Raw genomic sequence first — 18,262 nt, 5'->3', positions numbered from 1 at the left:
CGGCGCCCGCCGCCGTCTCCGTGCGTGGGCCGTGGAAGTCCCGCCCCCGCATGCTATAAGTAGGCCTCGGCCTCACTACTGATCTACCTTGCGTCTGTGCGCGTTGAGGTGGTCATGGTGCTCAGCTTTCAGTGCCTGCAGGCCGCCCTGGGCAAGAGCGTTAAGCTCACCTTGACGTGTGGCGTGTTCCAGGGCGTGCTGCAGCACGTCAGTCCCGGCCGCGACCTTCTGCTGCACGCAGGTTGGGGCTGACGGCGGTCTCCACGTCCTATCGGTCGTGTGTGGATAATGCAGGGCTGTTGGGTGCCTCGGCCTTACAGCAGCCTGATTAGTGGTGGGGCGCTGCCTTATGGGCTGACTGCTTCTGTTCGTTTCTTTTGTTTTCTTGTGAGTAAGCCGGCTCAGAGCGAGTATGGCCCCACAGGGCTACGGCCGGCAGGTTGTCGAGGCGGCGCCCAGCTGAAGAGGATGCTAAAGCAGGCATCAGGATGAATAAATTGTAGCCCTAAGGTTAACAGTGACTGCATTTGTCTGTGCTTTCTAAAGTGAGATTGCATGAGTGCAGCAGATTGGAATTTCAACTGTTGAGTGTATAGAACCACTGTGTAGAAATTGTTTTGTAGAGTGGTGGAACTGTTACAAAAAAATACTTAACCTAGTGTTTGTTGGATTTTTTGAGTTACTAGAACTGTGTGCTCCACTTGTCTTGCTTTGTTCTACAAGTGATAAGCTTTTGCCCACACGTCTCCATTTTTCTACTTCCTTATTGCAGTGAAGAACTTGGAAACTGGCAGGAGCTCCCCAGGAGTAAAGGTGTTTTACAGCCGAGAAATAGTCAATGGTGAGGCCTTAATGAGTGCTGTGGCATGGGGTCACGTGCATTTGGTTCAGTCCAATTTTGATCGCTGCTGAGTTCCTCAGTTGCACAACTTTCTAATAAAACCAATGGGAATTAGTGCTGTGTAAATCACACAACTTTTGTTCCGCTGTTGTTTGCTGGTGAAATAATAATTCCCCACTCTGTGGAGATCTTGGGACTGTCCTGCATTAAAGTTTATGAGTCAAATAATAAACAGCTCAGTAGAACCACTGATGAAAATAACAGCTTGAAGTTAATCAGTTCATTTGCATGCACTCCATGTTTATTTCCTGAAGGTGGAAGGAGTAATTACACATTCATTGTGTTATGTTCTTGTGTTTTGTGCAAGGCTGGGAAGTAAAATTACCAAATGTTCTAGTTAATTTGGCTTTGCTTTTTACTTGCACGGGTAAAGGTGGTCTCCACTAAATGCTTACGCAAGCACTTCTGTGATTCACTAATGATAAAAATATGGAATTGCTCATATAAATTGCTTCCAGTATGTAAGGGCCCTGTGCACTTCTATTGGCATCTACTACAAAACCTTGCTTCGGAAACAATGAGCTGAGGAGGAAGTAGCTAGAAAGCAACTACTAAACTTATCAAGTGCTTAACTGTGTCCATTTTTCTTTTTCCCATGTACCTGTATTCCTAACTATATGTAAGGTAATTAGTTGTAATTCTGTACTGACTTCGGTTTTAGTGGGATGCAAGCCATTAGTTAGCCTTGTTTAAATACTTAAGTTCTGATATACCCCTTTTTACAGACCACTTATGTAAATTCCTACATCAGAATGAGTTTGAAATTATTTTATTTGCTTTGAGGTTTTTTCTCATATGGCCATGTTCTATTCTGGTTTGTATATTTCTCCTTTTTTGAGAAATAACTGTCATGAAGTTGCTACCAGTCAGCACCAGAATATAAATTGTTTACTTCTATTGCAGTGGAATTGCTGGATGAACCAGATTCACAGAAGAGAACAGCAGTGCTGTCTGAGTATGTTGAAGTATTTCCTTCTTTTCATAAAACATTGGGTGGGAATGTACTTGGTAGGGAGGCCAATTCCTGCATTAAATATCTCACTGGTGTTTAAACCCAACTGTGCCAAGTTTGTATTTCACCTTAAAAGAGGTGAGCAGGGTGATGAGTAGCAGATCTCCACTGTTTAAAAGACTTTTTCAGGCTGTAGCATATTTCTTTTTTTTCTTCCCATTCATGTTCCTAGGTATAATTCTCTTGATTTATTTGTGGTTTTGGGGTGAGTTTGCCATGAACATTTCTTCTGTGTTTGTTGAATAGTTCCAGGGCAGTTGTACATAGGAGTTAAGCTCATACAGTTGCTCTGAAACTTACATAAATGTAGCTTTAGGTAGCTGGTAAAATTATGCTTCAAGCTCCTGCAGTCTGTGGTTCTTAGATGGCTGCTTTTGAGTCTCTTGGCATGACCTGAATAGTTTTTTCCTTTTAAGACAAGAATGAAATGATATCTAACAAACAGCCTTAAAATATAGCCAACACATGAACTTCTAATCAGCAATAGTCTTCTTGCTTCCTGTTGCCTTGTCTCTTTTTTGCTTTGAACAAATATACATGTTTACATATGCTCACTTGTGTAGCAGATTTCTGAATTAATCCTTCACTATACCATTTTAGATGAAAGATTCTTCATGTACACCTAAATGTGAATCAGAGTTTTGTTTTATCATAGTGAGATAGATCGCCATCTTTACAGCCCTATAATCATAGTGGTGTGGTTTTATATCAGTATAAAGGAATGTTTACTAGTAAGTCATATTTTGCTCTGAAATCTTTTTTTTTGTCTTGGAATGTCCTGTTGTAGCAATGAAGCATTGTATATGTGATGCATTTCAAATAGATGACTGTTGCTAACTTTTTGGTCTTGCTACTATTTGTGTTATTAAATAACCTTCTTCTAAGTATAGCAAAGTTTCAGTGGATATAACTGTTTAACCTATTAATGAACTTGTAAAACCAGCCTTCAATTATAATATCTGATCAATGATTTAATTATTATGGATTCAGTGTAAAGATTTGCAGATGTTTAAGCTGTTGGGGTCTTGAGCTTATGTCAGGCAATTCATGCCTTGTAATTCTTTCTTCCCTTGAAACCTTCATAGCTGAGCTTTGCAGTGAGCATCTGTTTGGTTTGTGTTTTCACCTTTTACTTTCAGACATACATCCCAAGTTTCATGTAAAATAAAGGTCCTGGGGACAGAATAAGCTCATGTTTGAATAGCTTCAAATTCTCCTTTTAGAATTGGGCACACATGATTAGGAAGTTGCTTCATGTGTAGCTGTTTGTTGTTGGATGCAGGTGGATAGCATTGCATGAAGAATTTTTCCTTGTTAAAATATCCAATCCTGTAATCACATATCCAATGTGTAATGTTTTACTTTTGGGCATGTATGTATGGCTGCTTTGCTCCTGCAGGTGCGCTTCAGCTGTAGAGGAGAACAAAGGAGCAGACATGGGAACAGCACAGGGTGGCCTGGGGAGTTCTCCATGTGTTTCCCCAGAGAGGCAGCTCAGAGCCTTGAATAATTTAAACATGAACTCCCTCCCAGGTAATGTCAGTGTTAGTTGTAATGACGGAAAGACAGGGATGTTACAAAGGAAGGGAAAAGATTGTTCACTTATCTCTGAGGATCTAGCTTAGCAGAGGAAACTCCCTAGGGGAGGGATCTCCAGAAAGAGCCTTCCACGGTGGCAGTCAGCTGCTAGATAAGGTTCAAGAGATACAGCCAGGCTCCACTCCTTCTGGTTGCACAGCTGAATTGCCTTCACTTGTGTTCCTGGGGCTGACTGGGTCTTTTCTCCAGGTGCTCAATCAGTGGGTCAGGCTGTGACTCAACAGTTTCCATACGCAGTCAAGTAGTGTAGTTGCTTTGTGTTAGCCAGTATCTTCCCTAGAAGCTGCAGTTTCTTGGCTTGCCTGTTATCTGGACAGGCTGTGCTCTGCAAGAACAATGGTCATGGACAGATAGGCACGGAGCTAGCTTATCTGCAGGCATTCTTTTTGCCTTCAGATATGTACATGACATCAAAAAGAAACTCCTGTTTTCAGGAATCTTTATCCTGTGGTTCACATCCACAATAGAAGTGGCAGAGTAGTATCATTGATCTTTTGGATAAGTCAAAGTGCTTCAGTTGGTAAACATGCCTCTGGTGATTATTTAATCTTGTCCCTGAATTGTATGTGGCATGACAAATAAATGAAAACTCATTAAGGCTAATGCTCTTTGTTATTGTGCTGGCTGTCATGCCTGAAAGGTGCTTGCATTGAATTGGTTGAGTGATTCCTGCTGTATGTACAACCACAGGTATGGATCTAAGAAGTAATAGGCTCACTGCTCTTATAAAGCCTTGACAAGCACTCATTGCTTGTGAAGGCTGAAGGAAGGTTACTTGCACTGGCCTTGGAGGTGGGGGGGACAAAGGGGCAAGGTTGACATGCTTTTAACGTTTTGCCTTATCTTTGAAATTGAACACTATCTCAGTTCAGAACATTTTGTGCTGTCGTGGGTGTGTGAATGGGGAAGGGAAAATCTTTGAAAGCCTTTCTTTTGCTGAGATATTCATGAGATATTGTTAGGCAGGTGTTTAAAAATGCTAAAATCTGTCTTAGATTCTGTTAGTGCTCTTGGTCATTTACCTGTTGGCATTCTATGGTATCATTGTCTTTTCTGCTTTCACCTTCCCTGGAATGCCTGGGAATTAGGGCTGTTTTAACAGGTACAATTTCATTAATTGGAATCTGTCTTTTTCCTTTATGTATCACAAAGAAAAGAAAAAAAAAAAAAACACACTGCAACTTTTGAGTATCATTTTTTCCATGGGAAAGTAAGAATTTTGATTCATGCTGAGGACTGTGCACATCGGAAGTGAACAGTTCAGAATCTGAAGCTGTGGATTCCCCATACTTGAGGTTTTTTCTGCCTCCTGCAGAGGGATTGAAACTGGATGAGCTTTAAGATCCTTCCCAAACCGAACAGTTCTGAGATCTCCAATTCTTATTCTATGATCTGTTTATGTGTGTTAAGGAAGTAGAAAGATAGGAGTTGAATTGCTGAACTAGAGTGATATTATAATTGAAATATATACCATCTGTAAGAGTTTGTTCAAGCAGAGAAAACATCTTTTTTTTTTTAAAATTTCATTTTAGGGAAGGAGGAAGAAGAGAAAGTAGAATATACAGTTGTTAATTGTTTCCAGGAGAAATTTGGCCCAGCAGTGAGTATTAATTGAAGCTCTCATGTGGTGTGTATGACTTTAAAGCCTCTTCTGTTCTAATTGTAAGTACAGGATTGTGAGCATTGCTACAATGAGTTCTTATGCTATGAGTTCTTATACTGGAAATCATTTTTGCAGGCTGTAGAGAAATTTGAGTTCTAAGTAGTAACTGGCTTCTTGAAGCCAAGTAGAAATGGTGTCGGTGGTGGTGTTAAGGTATGTTGAAGTTGTGCATACATGCATAGAAAGAGTTTGCAGCAAATATCATTGATTGTTGATTATGGTTTTCAGAATATATATCAGCTGTAAACTCAGGTGAGGGGTCAATATTGCTAGTAAGTGAGCAATTACTTAAAAAGGTAGCAGTACCAGGATTTGTTGGTGTTTGGAGAGGGAATTGGCAGTGCTTTTTTTAATGGACATTTGGAACTTCAGAAATGCCTGGACCTGGGCTTTTTTCTTTAAATTGTGTGTAACATCAGTGAATTTGGAAGGAAGGCTTTGCTTCAGATCTAATGATAGACTTAGTAAACCAAATAGTGTTTTTAGGTCTGAATTAGATCTGTGTGTCCTTGATGCCGTTTTGTCTTGCAGCTAAATCAGATGAGCTTTGGGTACTCCTTATATGTATAGTGCACATGTGGATAAAATAATCCTTTTACCTCAGGGGAAGATTTCCCTTACTGCAGAGGAATCTAATTCTTGCTTGAGAAGAAGCTGGCTTTTTTTTTTCCTGCTCCTTTTATATTGCATGTGCAGTATGGGTTAGTTTGTCTTAATTATCTGGGAACTTCAAGTGTCTGTGAGAGTAGCAGTTTCATTTCTTATACCTTAGAAGATGAGTTCATCCAAAAAAATACCTCCTTTGTGATCCTGAGAAAGCTCCTAAAACCTACTTAAGAAAATTTCTGAAGAGGAGATCAGGAGTCTATATTATGTAGTTAATCCATGATCTCTGTTAAATCTGTCATTGTTTCTACTTCTGTAATGCCATGTGTCTCACTGGGCTGATACTGCCTGTTTCTCTTGGATCACTGTATACTTGAGTTTTGTTGCTATTTATATTTACATTTCTTAAATTTGGATCATGACCAGAAACATCCCACCTTACTATTTGTTTCTCTGTCTATTAGTCTCTGGCACTATTCATTTAACCCTATTTTTCATTAGGTGCTGCACCTGAAACAACAGGGTGTTATCAGTGTTGTTGGAGAAGGTGTCACTTTGTGTCGTAATGGGAAACTCTCGTGGCTTCAGGTAAGAAACAGATGTTTTCCAACAAGTGCCCCTACACAGTATCAAAACTGGGAAATGTTTTGGGATTAGCCTTTGTTTAAGACTTACATAACTGCTTTGGTAAATGGATGTGATTTTCTTCTAGACACATTAAGCGTTTTATGGAAGACCTGTTGCAGAAACAATTATGCCACTGTAAGGCAATCTAATAAGTAATCTATATTTAACATAAAGTTGTTTTTATATATGGTATGAATTATAAGGCTTATTAAATATAAATAAACTATATAGCATATGTGTAACATTTGTTTGCAAAAACAATATAATTTACTTGGCCTGCCATCTATATTTACTTGAATAGAGGTAGAGATATTACAATAATACAGCTGTTGTCCATTAAATAGCTACAAGGACTACCTAATCACAATGCCAATATAACTAAATTACATGGAAGGATTAAAATCTATCTGAAGATAAAATATCTTGGTTGATGACTGTGTTATAAAAATTTTTGGAAAAAAAAAAAAAAGAGATGGAAAGGAGAATTGTTCAATCTGCTCAAAAGCACCTTGGTTTGTTTTTAAATAGGCTTAGGACTGAGCAAAGCAAAAACTTGTGTGGGAGTTTTGTACTTCAAACTTGCAGAAGTGTCCACCTGCTGTGGCATGGCAAAGTGATGAATTTATATCAGCTGTTGTTAAGACATCAGTTTGAGCATAGATTAAAATTTAAACTTTTTCTATCTGAATGGTGTGGTGGAGAATGATGTCCTTTGTTTTTTTGGTAGCAGTTTTTCAAAACAAAAGGAATGCCATGACCATGAGAATTTTGCTTGATGGTGTCAACTGTTATGTCACCATAGTAGTTGTAGGAATTTATTTGGAGTAATTCAGCTAGAGTTTACTTTTGATATGTCTCAAAATGCTGGCTTAAAACGTGTATAGTAGACTACTGGATCGTTCTTTCTAGCTTCTGTATCTCTGCATGTCTGAAAAAAAGACTTTCTCATAGGTTAGCATTAAGGAAACTGAGCCTGCTTCCCTTAACATAAACGTTCTTGTGACAGATTGTCTTGTATGTAACTGCACTTTCTCCTACCTTCAAATCTGTTGTGTTTTTGTTCCTCGCTCATCTCTGCACCTCAATTTGTTGTAGATGGCAACAAAAAGTCACATTTTTCTATTTGATATTTTCCTTCTGGGACCTCAAGCTTTCAGAAATGGATTACGAACTGTGCTAGAAGATAAAAACATTTTGAAGGTAAGGGTGGAGGGGAGTGTAAGGACATTTAAGGTAGTAGGGGTGGTATATAGATGTGTCCTGTTCACCAGAGAAGCTGTGGTTGTACACATACTTGTCTGACAGCTCTTTTTTATTCCAGGTCATGCATGACTGCCGTTGGCTCTCAAATTGCCTCTTTCACCAGTACAACGTACTTCTTGACAATGTCTTTGACACACAGGTACCTATTCAGATATTGTGGTTGGGAGCAGACAAGGTGTGCAGTCTGTTTCAGTTCTCACTGAGAAGAGCAAAATGAATAAAACCAGACTGGAAAAAAGCAAACAACGTTCTGTGCAGTTACTGCTGTTGGTTGCTTTGCTTTGGGTTAACAGATAAGTGGTCATAACACTTGAATTCCTTCCATCACAGGTTGCTGATGTTTTGCAGTTCTCAGTGGCAACGGGAGGCTTCTTTCCACACTCCACTTGCACATTACAGGAGTGTCTGATGCAGCACTTGAAGATACCTTCCAAATGGAAAATCCTCATGAAGCATGAGCAGCAAATGGCTTTGGTGGGTGATTTAATGAGGCACCTTCTGAAAACTGACTTGTAAGCTGTGCTTTGCCCTTTTACAGATTTTTATTTTAGTTTTTAAGAGCATAGTACTGTTTAGTGGTTGGATTGCTGTAGTTAAGGACATTTTGTAACAGTCATTTGGGAGACAGATGCAAGCTTCAGCTGCAGTATTTCTAGTATTGCTAGTATTTCCCAATAGTTCATTTGAAACTGAGGTATTGAAGAAACACGAAACTTGTGCAATAGAAATTATGTGTAAGTTGTAAGAATAGTTAAGTGTATTATGATACCCAGAACAATTCTGAAACCTAGTCCAACAACAAGATGGTTAAAATGAATCTAGAGTCAAGTAAGGAAAAGGAAACTTGATGCTGGTGCTGGAAAAATTAGAGTAGTGGTTCAGTGGCATTTGCCACATCTTTAGAATTCTACCTAGTTTCAGGTGGATAGTTAGGTGAGAAGGAACCTACTGGAAAAGATGTATGCTTTTTCCTGTTGCTGTGTTTTAAGCAATTCTACCTCTGAACCCTCCTCTGTTGTATTGGCTGTATGCAGGTGGCCTTAGAAGCTGCAAGCATTCAGTAGCACTAAAGTAGATAGCAGCATCTGGAGATTCAACTGCAGAGGAACATGAAAAAGTTTTGTTATAATTTTTACTTCTTAACTAACTTCTTGTTTGCATTGGGATACACAGGAGAATCCTGATATGTTGTTCTTGAGACCCTTTCCATCTTCTCTGCTTCAAGTACTTGCTCTGAAGGCTATGTACCTTCTGCTACTCCACTCGTCTCTAATGGATAACTTCATGGCAGACCTCAGAGCTGTGGTACATGCTTACTTAAGTACTTCACAGAATGGATCTGAAGATCACCTTGGGAGCATAAAGGTAGGAATGTCCTAGCTTGTTTCTCGGTTCAGTGAAATAATCTAAGGCTCATATGGGTAAACTCTGGAAGACCTAATTAAAGTCTTTTCATTTTCGGCAGATGTAGACCCTGCTTTATGCCACATCTTGCTTTTGGTGCTTGGTAGTGGAAGTGATAGTGTCTACATCTATCTAGGTGCATTTCCAGTCAGTCTGTTAGCATAAATCCACCTTAAGTTTGTGTTGCAGATAGTGAGCTATGGCCCTTAAGGCACAGGCATATGTGTGTTGTGTTCCTTCTGGTCTGATACAGAACTTCTGGGCTCAGTGGATGGTGGGTGGGTGTAGACATGAAAAGAGACAGGCAGCTGTGAAGTGGTGTTATCTGGAGTTGACAGAGTTGCTTTATTTTGGTAGGAGACATTATTCCCCAAGACTGTTCTATTTTTCTCCAGTCACATCATCATTACTTCTGAGTTATTTTGAATATACTTGTTCTTGAAAAATGTTGTCTTTTGTCACCCAATGATTTTTATTTCTTCCTGATTTCTGCTCTTCTGAGTTATCTGCAAATAAAATCAGGTAACATTTCTCATTGTTAGTTATGTAGATCAAGTACTGTTGTCTCATAAATACACTTCCAGGTATCTTGGAGTGGCTTTTGTGTGGTGGTGGACTCCTCTGTAATTCCTTGGTTATCTTTAAAAGGGGAGAGGTGTGTGATTCTTTTGCTAAGGAACTTGACTTTCTTTGCTAATGGAAAGATCAGTTCTGTGCAGACAAAATAAAATAGACAATTGTATTGCTGGGTCTTTAGTGAAGAAGTTATAGCGGGGATTGCAGTGACTGTGAAAGATATTGCTGCTGTTGAAATAAAGGAAAAGGTAAATGGTCAGACATCCTTATTCATCATGACAGAACAGAACTAACTTGTGTTTAGATCATGTCACTACCTCATTTTTTGCAGTTGGAAATATTTTGAAGTATTTATTAGGAAAGCTGGATGCAGATCTGTCTTAATGAAATTATTTCTTTTCCTGGTATAACAAAGCATTCAATCTTGGACTTGAATCCTTTGGGTACTATATTAAGGCTCTGAACAGTAAATCCAATTATTAGGGATGCAGTAGGAGATAAATTTACATAACCACAAGAGGTCACAGTTGATTCACAGGTAGATCTGAAAGCATGCTTGTTTGCTTTTGGTTTTTTTAGAGTTTTCAATAATAGGAGTTTGTTTTGTGGGGAGAGGGAGGAGCTTGAATCTGGATTTCCAGTGTAAAATGCATGCAAAACTAGGAGGGAAACACGGAGAAAAAAAGCAGTCTTTAAAAAGTGCAGAGGATAAAATAGTCCTTAGCACTGGGTTGTTTGGAGAATTTTTAATTGGTGTCTGAAACAATTCTTTTGTAGATCCATTTACTCCATAAGATTAGCCAAGGAATTAATTTGAACTTCAATTGGCATTTTGAAGGCCTATTTAATATCACGTTTAAGAAGAATCTTGTAGAATAGACAGTAAAAGTAGCCATTTTCACCATTACTTCACTGTTAATCATTTTGTTTCTGTATCTTACAAGATAATCACACAAATGAAACTCTTGTATTAAGAAAAAAAGTTTGATATGTATTTTTATCAATTGATATTTAAACACCAAGCAAATCTCCTTGGTTTAGTTAAATGTATTCTCTTTTTTTGTTGTCCTAGCTTTATGATTTTAGTTATTGGTATTCCGTATCATCACATCATACAGTGCACTGGGAGTCTCAGAAGAGAAGAAATGTCTACAGCTCCCAGAGAACTTTGCTATTGTTTTTGTTTTCTGGTTGGTGGGAAAGATAAAACTGACTGGAAGTCCTGGGACTGACTCTCTTTGCTCCCTGGTGGATCAAAGTGAGAACCTCATTTTTTCAGAAACTTATTTGATTTGGCATCAATCCCAGTAACTTGTATGTCTGCTATTATAATTAGCACATTTTCCTTCTCAGATTGTTGCCACTATTTGTTTTTTTCTTTCTTTCCCTCTTTGTTCCCTTTCCTCTTCTTCCCTGCAGCCTGTTTGGGCCGGTGTGCCTGCTGTCCCCCTCTCACAGACACAGATCTAGAAATAAATGAGTCAAACATTGAACTTCAGCCCTGACTAGCATTGTAGCATCCTGCTGATTTTCCTTGGGACACTGCCAGAATCCAGAAATTCGTCATGCCAACCACTGTTGTGTATTACAACAGAATGAGAATATACTTAGTGAAAAAAGATGCTTTGGCTTTCCAGTCTGAAGTTGGCTGTATATTGAGTGATACTGAACAGCAATCAATGTTGAACAATACTGGGTCAGTTAGCAACTTGTCTAATTGGGGGATTCTGTTTCTGGGAGCAGACTGAACATATTCTCTGTTGCTCCTAATCTTGGAAATAGTAGGAAGAAGCGAGTGTGCCGCCTCATGGAGGAAAGCCAAGCCTGCACAGTTGCCTTTATGGGTTACTTCATCTTGTAAGAGTTGAGGAAAGACAAGTGTGAATAAGGCTGATGAATATAATTATCTTTGCCATTCTTTGGGCCTCTGCATGCCAGATCTCTGTAGTCAGTTTTTCAGGGAAATCTCTTCAGTGAGAAAAAGATCCTGTGTATCCAAATAGGCCCCAGTAGTGGCAGAATGCAAGAAGCACTTCCTGAACAAATGCAGAATTCTCAGGAGTGCTTGTTTTCAGACTTACACGTAACTGCAGGTACCAGTGCCTAATTTTGCCTTGTCTGTTGAAAATTCATGACTACTAGTGAGTGAGCTTGTTTGGTTGCAGCTAGCTTACTTCACTGGAACTATGGGTAAGATGGTACAAATAAAGATGGATCAGTGATATTTTATTGCTTTTGCAGCAATAAACCTGAATGAGCAGAATGATTAGCAGTTATGTATTTTGTGCAAGTAGCATGTAAATGAATCTTTGACACAGATTGTAATTTTCATGAACAGTTCCGGCTCTCCCCAGTGATAGTGCTGTTTTCAATTGAGGTTTCATCCATATTTTCTTCCTTTTTTTAAGCTGTTTTGCTGGAAATGGCAAAGAACCAGAATATTTCTGGGCAGCCTTTCTGGCAAGACTTTCATCTTGCTTCTGGATGGTCAAGTGCAGTCTTCTGTCATTTGATAGCTGTTTCAGCAGTAACAGAAGGTGCACTGAGTAGCTGGCCTGTGGACTGGTTGGGGGAGATATACTGGAAAGGTGGCATGGTGCAAATCCATGGACTAGAGCTTCTTTTGGGAAAGAGTTACAGAAAAGATGGGTATCGAGCATTCTGCTGGCATTCGTTAGCAACAGGAAAGGACTTCCAGTGACTATAGCAGCCAGAAAATGCGATCATGCAGCACTCTAGTTGATACAGAACTGGGAGAAGAGAATGGCTGTGGGGCAAATGAAAAGGAAAGGCATCTCATTGATCTTCAGTTTCATATATCCTTGTGTGTTGATGCTTTCTGTGGTTTTGTGTGTCATTACCTACAGGGAGTAGTGGACGTTTCCTTCTAAGCACTTAACATTCTACCCTTGAAACAGCAGTGAAACAGTAAATTCTGACCTCCAGTAGTTGACTATCAAAATCCTCAGCTGCATGTTTCTACATCTTCCTCAAAGTGATGATCTGCCATCACCACTAAGTAAGAATTCAACCTGGACTTTCCAACCTGAAGATTTATGCTGTTTCTCATATTTTTGGTGCAACTTTCTGCCAGGAGTAGAATTATTCTCCTTGTGGATGCAGACATGAAGTTATATGGGCTCTGTCTGTAGAAAAGAGCTAGGAAGGAAGCGATGTTAAATTTCTTCTCATAGATGTGTATTGTGTGTGGTTAGGTGCTTTAAAATACTGCTGTGTTCTGATGTGTAGGACTTAAATTCAAAGGAAGGGACACTGCCTGGGAACCAAGCGAATACACTTGTAGAGGTGCAGTGTTTTGAGTGGTGTCAGTTTACAAGGAGAGCTTTGGAGCTGTAGAGTTTTTGCTCACCACCATTATCCCTGTGCAGCAGAAATGATTTCCTATGCACTTCAGGTAAGGCTGCAGTAGATAAGATGCAGTGCAGTATGTAGTAGCAGATAGCATGTTCATGGCAGGTGATGGCAGAAAGTCTGTTCTCTTTGTAAACAAAATTGCATGCTTGAACAATAAGTCTTCCTAATTGGCACGTGAGTGAGGACTGCACATGTTGTAAAGGGAATTTTCATGCAGCTTGGCCTTAAGTGATTGAGGAAGTAGGTTACCTCTCACTGTAGCATAGATACTGGGGCATTCAGGAAGCTGGATGTAAATTTGAGTGGGTAAACAGACTGTGAGTGGGGTTTTCCTGTGAGAGGTAAGTGCTCTGCTATTTCTTCTATAATCATCTCTGTATTATTTGGCCTTCATCTGGACCTCTGTGAACTTCTAGGTGCAGATTTTGAGGGATGTATCTACCCCTTACGAAAGCTATGATAATGCTTTCCTGGTGTATCCAACCTTTGTATTTGTTCTTCCTGCTCTTAGTGTTTCTGCCAGTGAGCTCACAGGGGCATCTGATTTAGCAACATGTAGCTTCCTGTATCTTCCTGTGGACCTTCTTTGAATATTTACTGTCTTCCCATTTGTGGGTATCAGGGCAGGCTTTAAGCAAGTTGCTACTGTTGCTTGTTCAGCTTTTTCATCTTCACTTCAGGAATCTCCGGTAATCTGTGCCTTGCTGTTTGTGATAAGGTGTTGGTACAAATATTTATACTGTTATCTGAAACATTGTAGGTACATAAATGGTTTTGGTGTTGGAATTGCTACATATTTCAATGTTAAATACAGGGGGGAAAAAATGTTGCATTTGTTCCTGTGCTGTTTTTGGGTTCTGCTGTTGCTTTGCCCAGCAGTGTGGCTGATGCTTTATGTGTTTCTGGAGTTTAAAGAAAGTTTTTAAAATTTGCTTTCTTATACTTTCGCTAAATAGTAATTTTTTCTAGCCTGTCTTTTGTTTGCTCTGCAACTTCATCCTTATTTTCTTCATTTTGATGTGACCTTAACTTTATTGAAGGATAGTTGCTGCATAGTCTCTGTTGCCCTGCTCTGCAGTCCTGCTGGTTTCCTTTTGCTTTCTGTGATATTTTGCTTTTAAGTGATGTTTACTCTGTGCTGCCTGTATCTCGAAGTTGTCTCTATGCTACTTGATAGGATTTAAGCTGTTTGGCTGCCTTTTCCTTCTTGTTAGCAGGCTTTCTTATTTGTGTAATTTCCCTTTGTAAGGATGAGAGCAATGATAAATTTTCTGATGTTTCTCCAAATGCAGTGAGCATTGCAATCCTTGTTAAATAGCAGCTCCTTGAATGTAATGTTCTGAATAGTGTTTCGTCAACCACTCAGAACCATGTCAAGAAGTGCATCTCCTTTTGTGAATTTCCTAGGCAGCTGTTCCAGACTTGCAAACTACTGACTATTCTACATGAGGCTTGTTTGCTTAGGATAGAAATACTATAATTTGGAGAAAAGCCAGGAGAGGTGCTCTTGCAGTGACTCCTGCAAGGAAACCTGAACTGACTGCAAGTCTTTTGAGGCTTTGTAAGTTAGTAGTACAGAAGATCACTGGAGCAATCTCAATCCCATACACAAAATATCACTTAAATGCTGAAGATCTACATAATAAGGGCATAAACAGTAAGGTAGGTCTAATATTCTTCCCTTTAGGCTGCCTTTGAGAGAAAGGATAAAGTCCTTTCCTGCTCTCCTCCCCCCCAGTATAGTGTTTGTACAAGCAGATAGTTAATTCGTGCTGTAGATGTAATGAGATGATTGCTCTGTTTTGTTGCCAAATCAGAGGAAACTCTTATCTGGTACCAACAAAAGTAGAGCATGTGTATGTATATGAATTGTTTTTATTTCTTTTCTTTTTTTCCTTATCAGCCTACTTGCATGGAGCTGCCAAAAGAGCTGCGTCAGCTGGCAGACATCCAGAAGCTGCGAAGAGAGAAAGCAGTGAAAGAGTACAGAATAAGTGAGGATGGTCTTTTGATCAGACCAGTCATAGAATTAAATGAGAGGAATCCACAGAAGGATGAAACCCACTGAGATGACAGGGTCTGTCTTCCCCCCCATGAAGCCACGTGTCAAACTACATCCTCCAACAGTCAGGATCTACTTTATGAAGTGAAGGAAGAAAGTCAAAAACAAGTGTCAAGTCTGTAGGAGATCCTCAGACCAATCTCAGGTTGACTGTAAAAATCTTTGGTGCACATAAATTGATAAGTTTGTTATGTATTTGAGGAATACATATTTCAAAGAATAAGACGGAGCTATTCCCTATGCAGAAGCACCAAACAAATTTCTTCTTTACAAGGACAGGTGAGCAGATTGTTAAGGGGAATGTTGACGGTCTCTCTAATCCTAATTTCTGACTTAAAATCTATTTTGAGATCTCTTTTTCCCCATGAGCTATTTTGGCTATTGACTTTTTGTTTTAGTCTATTTTATCAGACTGTTGTGTCGGTGCTTTTGTTGTTTTCGACTGTTGCAGGTATGTAAAACTCTCACTCAAACCAAATATGTGAATGGGGAAGCTTGTAAGGTGCCTGATCTTTGTGATTGGAAAGGGTTTGCTTGGGAAAGTTTAAAAAAAAAAAAATCTGGCCAGCTCATGTGGGCTTGGCTTATAGACAGATAAGTCTCTTGGCACAGCTTACAAGAACTTGCATAGGAGAGTGCAGGAGATCACACCCTACTGAGCAGCATTGCTGGCAAAAGCAGCAGAGGTGTACAGATAAAAAAAAAAAAAAGGCTCTTTTCTGCCAAGACAGAATTACTGTATCCTGACTGGCAAAGGCAGCATTCTGCTTATGAAGTTGCAGCCCACCTCTGTCAGCACTACTGTGTCTTACTCGTATAGATAAGACAGTAACAGTAATGTCTGTATACAGAAAAGCATCTGTTCTCAAAGTAAGGGAAAGCAGTTAAATTTGTGTAAACCATGTCTAGAGTTTTTTTTTTTTTTCCCAAGAAAAATAAGGTAGGCAAAACTTGTTTATTTCCAGTGTACTTGCATTGTCTGTTATTCATTAAAATATTAGACCAGAAGTATTTAAATAAAGGTTTTTGAAATTCTAGATGTATTTATTTCTGAAAGTGTTAGAAAAAAGTTGGAAGGTGTGATTTTTGACAGCGCACTTTTCTGTATTTTTAAAAATTTTGAACAGTATTCTGTAATTGAAGTGTACAGTTGTTTTATCTTGGTTCACTTTAGAAATAAAACAGGTTTGAAATGTTTCTTACAGCTTTTTTTGTGGATGTCGAGACTTGTTTGATTTGGTCTACTAGAAGATGCTGGGGATTGAGCCCCTCCTCAGCACTGTTCATCTGTAACAAGACTTTCCTAAGCAGCAGTGCATTCTCAGAAGTCAGTGAGTTGTGACATGAAATATGCAGGGTCTTCAGAACCAGCACAGAAGTGCTTGTAGTGTATTTCCAGAACTGAAATCACCTGGGCCCATCTGGTCCCATTACAGAAAAATGGGGGAAGTTGCAGGGTATTGGATATTGGGGGTTTGGGACTAGTTGGATGTGAAGGTGTTGAGTCTGGGATGTAGAAGAGCGATGGTAGAGTGTCCTTATGCAGGGTATGAACAAAACTGAGATGCACACCTGGGCTTCTCAAGGAGAAACAAAGTTCTGGTTGGAATAATACTATTAAAGAATAAGGATTTTCAGATAGGAGCTGGACAGAGTGACTACATCTATGCTGCTTCACCAAAATCTTCAGGGTAAACAGGACTGCAGCTCTCCCTTGTCTTTTGCAAATGGTGTGAAGAAATAGATTGGGACCAACTTGTCAGTCTTGATGCATTAGACTGAGAACCGTCTTTTTTAAAGGAGAAGTAGGACTTCACAAAATATTTTTAAATTGGTAAATTTGTAATGCTGCCCCATGCTAGCACTTGGTATGGTTCATTTTTCTAAGCTTGGTAGTAATGTGGTGCACTTCTCTTCCTTAGTGTAACTGCTAGGCTGTGTGCAGGTAAGGACAGCTGCAGAAGCTTGTTTGGGAGGTGAAGCAGTCTTGCTTTTTGTTTCTCAGCTGTTGTGCTACCATATGCTTTCTGATACGTTGTTAGAGAATGTAGAGAAGAGGTAGAGGTACCAACTGCTGTCTCCAAGCAGGGAGTGAGTCGAAGTACTGCAGGTGATGAACGCACTGAGCCGTGATACCAGTCAGTGGTTTCTGGGAGGTAGCCGTGCCGACAGCTGCAGTCCTCACGGTGCATCGTGCCCTCACAATCACATTCCGGCCGGCGTTGTCTCAAGCTCATCTGCCCTAACTCTTCGCTTTGCAATATACCAAAACGCACGCAGCTCTGCACGCGACAGCCGTTCTGCCGGTGCCAACCGCCGTGGGGCCGCCCACCCCCCCGCTCCCGCAGCTCGGGACCGGGCCGCTGCCACCCGCCCCGAGGGACTCCCGCCTGCCGCGGCCAGCAGCCCCACCGCCCTTCCGGCGGCTCAAGGGCGAGTGCACGTCACTTCCGGTGTACATCCGCCTCCCGCCGTAGGCGTCGCGAGAGCTGCCCCGCCTCGCGCGAGACTCTCCGGCTCACCCGGCCGCTTCGCCCGAGTCCCTTCGGCAATTTCCGTCACCGCCAGACTCTACCAATCAGCCCGAGGAACGCATCGATGGGCGCAGACCCCCCGCGGGCTACGCGCACAGCCGCCGCCCGCGGCGCGGGCCCGGGGCTCGTACGGCGGCGGCGGCGACGTCGGTGGGACGGCGGGGCAGAGGCGCGGGGCCGGAGCGTCGCGCCGGCGTGCCGGGCTCGATTGTTCAGGCCTGGCCATGGCGCCTCTCCTCCCCCCCGCCATGGCTCCCCGTGTCCCTGCTCCTCTCCTCTCAGTGAGCGAAAGTGGCCGCCGCCGCCGTCCCAGCGCCCGCAGCCGCCGCCTCCTCCTCAGCAGCAGCGCGGGCGCCATCTTGGCGAGGCAGGAGCCGGGAGCGCCCCGCGGCAGGAGACGGGCAGCGGCGGCCCCGTCAACGCGCGGCGAGAGGCCGGGCAGAGCGAGCGGGGCGGCGAGCCCCGGGGACACCCCCAGCGCCCGCGCCGCACCGCAGCCGGGCCCGCGCCCCAGGTGAGCACCGCGGCGGCCGCGCAAGGACGCGCGGGGCCGGTGGCGGACTGCGCCCCGCCGGGCCGCAGCTCCCCCCTCCCCGAGCGGCGGCGGCGGCGGCGGCCGGGCCTTTTCTTAAAGGCGCAG

At 41.5% G+C, this 18,262-nt stretch overlaps 2 protein-coding genes across 2 annotated transcripts in view; both read left to right on the top strand.

Moving 5' to 3' along the window:
* Positions 1 to 71: 71 nt before the first annotated feature.
* Positions 72 to 16,283, top strand: EXD1 (exonuclease 3'-5' domain containing 1). Its single transcript, XM_042814766.1, has 11 exons — positions 72 to 241; positions 773 to 841; positions 1,805 to 1,856; positions 3,313 to 3,446; positions 5,045 to 5,112; positions 6,283 to 6,369; positions 7,504 to 7,608; positions 7,730 to 7,810; positions 8,002 to 8,145; positions 8,845 to 9,036; positions 14,930 to 16,283. The coding sequence occupies exons 1-11, from the start codon at positions 115 to 117 to the stop codon at positions 15,092 to 15,094; spliced, it is 1,224 nt and encodes a 407-aa protein (XP_042670700.1). The 5' UTR covers positions 72 to 114; the 3' UTR covers positions 15,095 to 16,283.
* Positions 16,284 to 18,117: 1,834 nt separating this feature from the next.
* The window catches only part of INO80 (INO80 complex ATPase subunit), a 62,276-nt gene continuing 62,131 nt past the window's right edge, over positions 18,118 to 18,262 (top strand). The window contains exon 1 of the mRNA XM_042813967.1: positions 18,118 to 18,136. The gene's annotated coding sequence lies outside the window, so the exon portion shown is untranslated. The remainder of the gene's footprint in view (positions 18,137 to 18,262) is intronic.

The sequence above is a fragment of the Centrocercus urophasianus genome, unplaced genomic scaffold, assembly GCF_019232065.1.
Source record: "Centrocercus urophasianus isolate 14NV4802_14NV808 unplaced genomic scaffold, USGS_Curo_1.0 seq_14, whole genome shotgun sequence".
Taxonomy (NCBI): Eukaryota; Metazoa; Chordata; class Aves; order Galliformes; family Phasianidae; genus Centrocercus; species Centrocercus urophasianus.
This window is presented reverse-complemented; position numbering and strand designations above follow the sequence as displayed.

Bases quoted from the DNA above. Each gene is read 5' to 3' on its own strand.
- EXD1 (XM_042814766.1), top strand. From the start codon at position 115: ATGGTGCTCAGCTTTCAGTGCCTGCAGGCCGCCCTGGGCAAGAGCGTT. The intron at 1,857-3,312 runs GTATGTTGAAGT...TTGCTCCTGCAG, and splicing joins AGAACAGCAGTGCTGTCTGA to GTGCGCTTCAGCTGTAGAGG. The intron at 6,370-7,503 runs GTAAGAAACAGA...AATTTGTTGTAG, and splicing joins GGAAACTCTCGTGGCTTCAG to ATGGCAACAAAAAGTCACAT.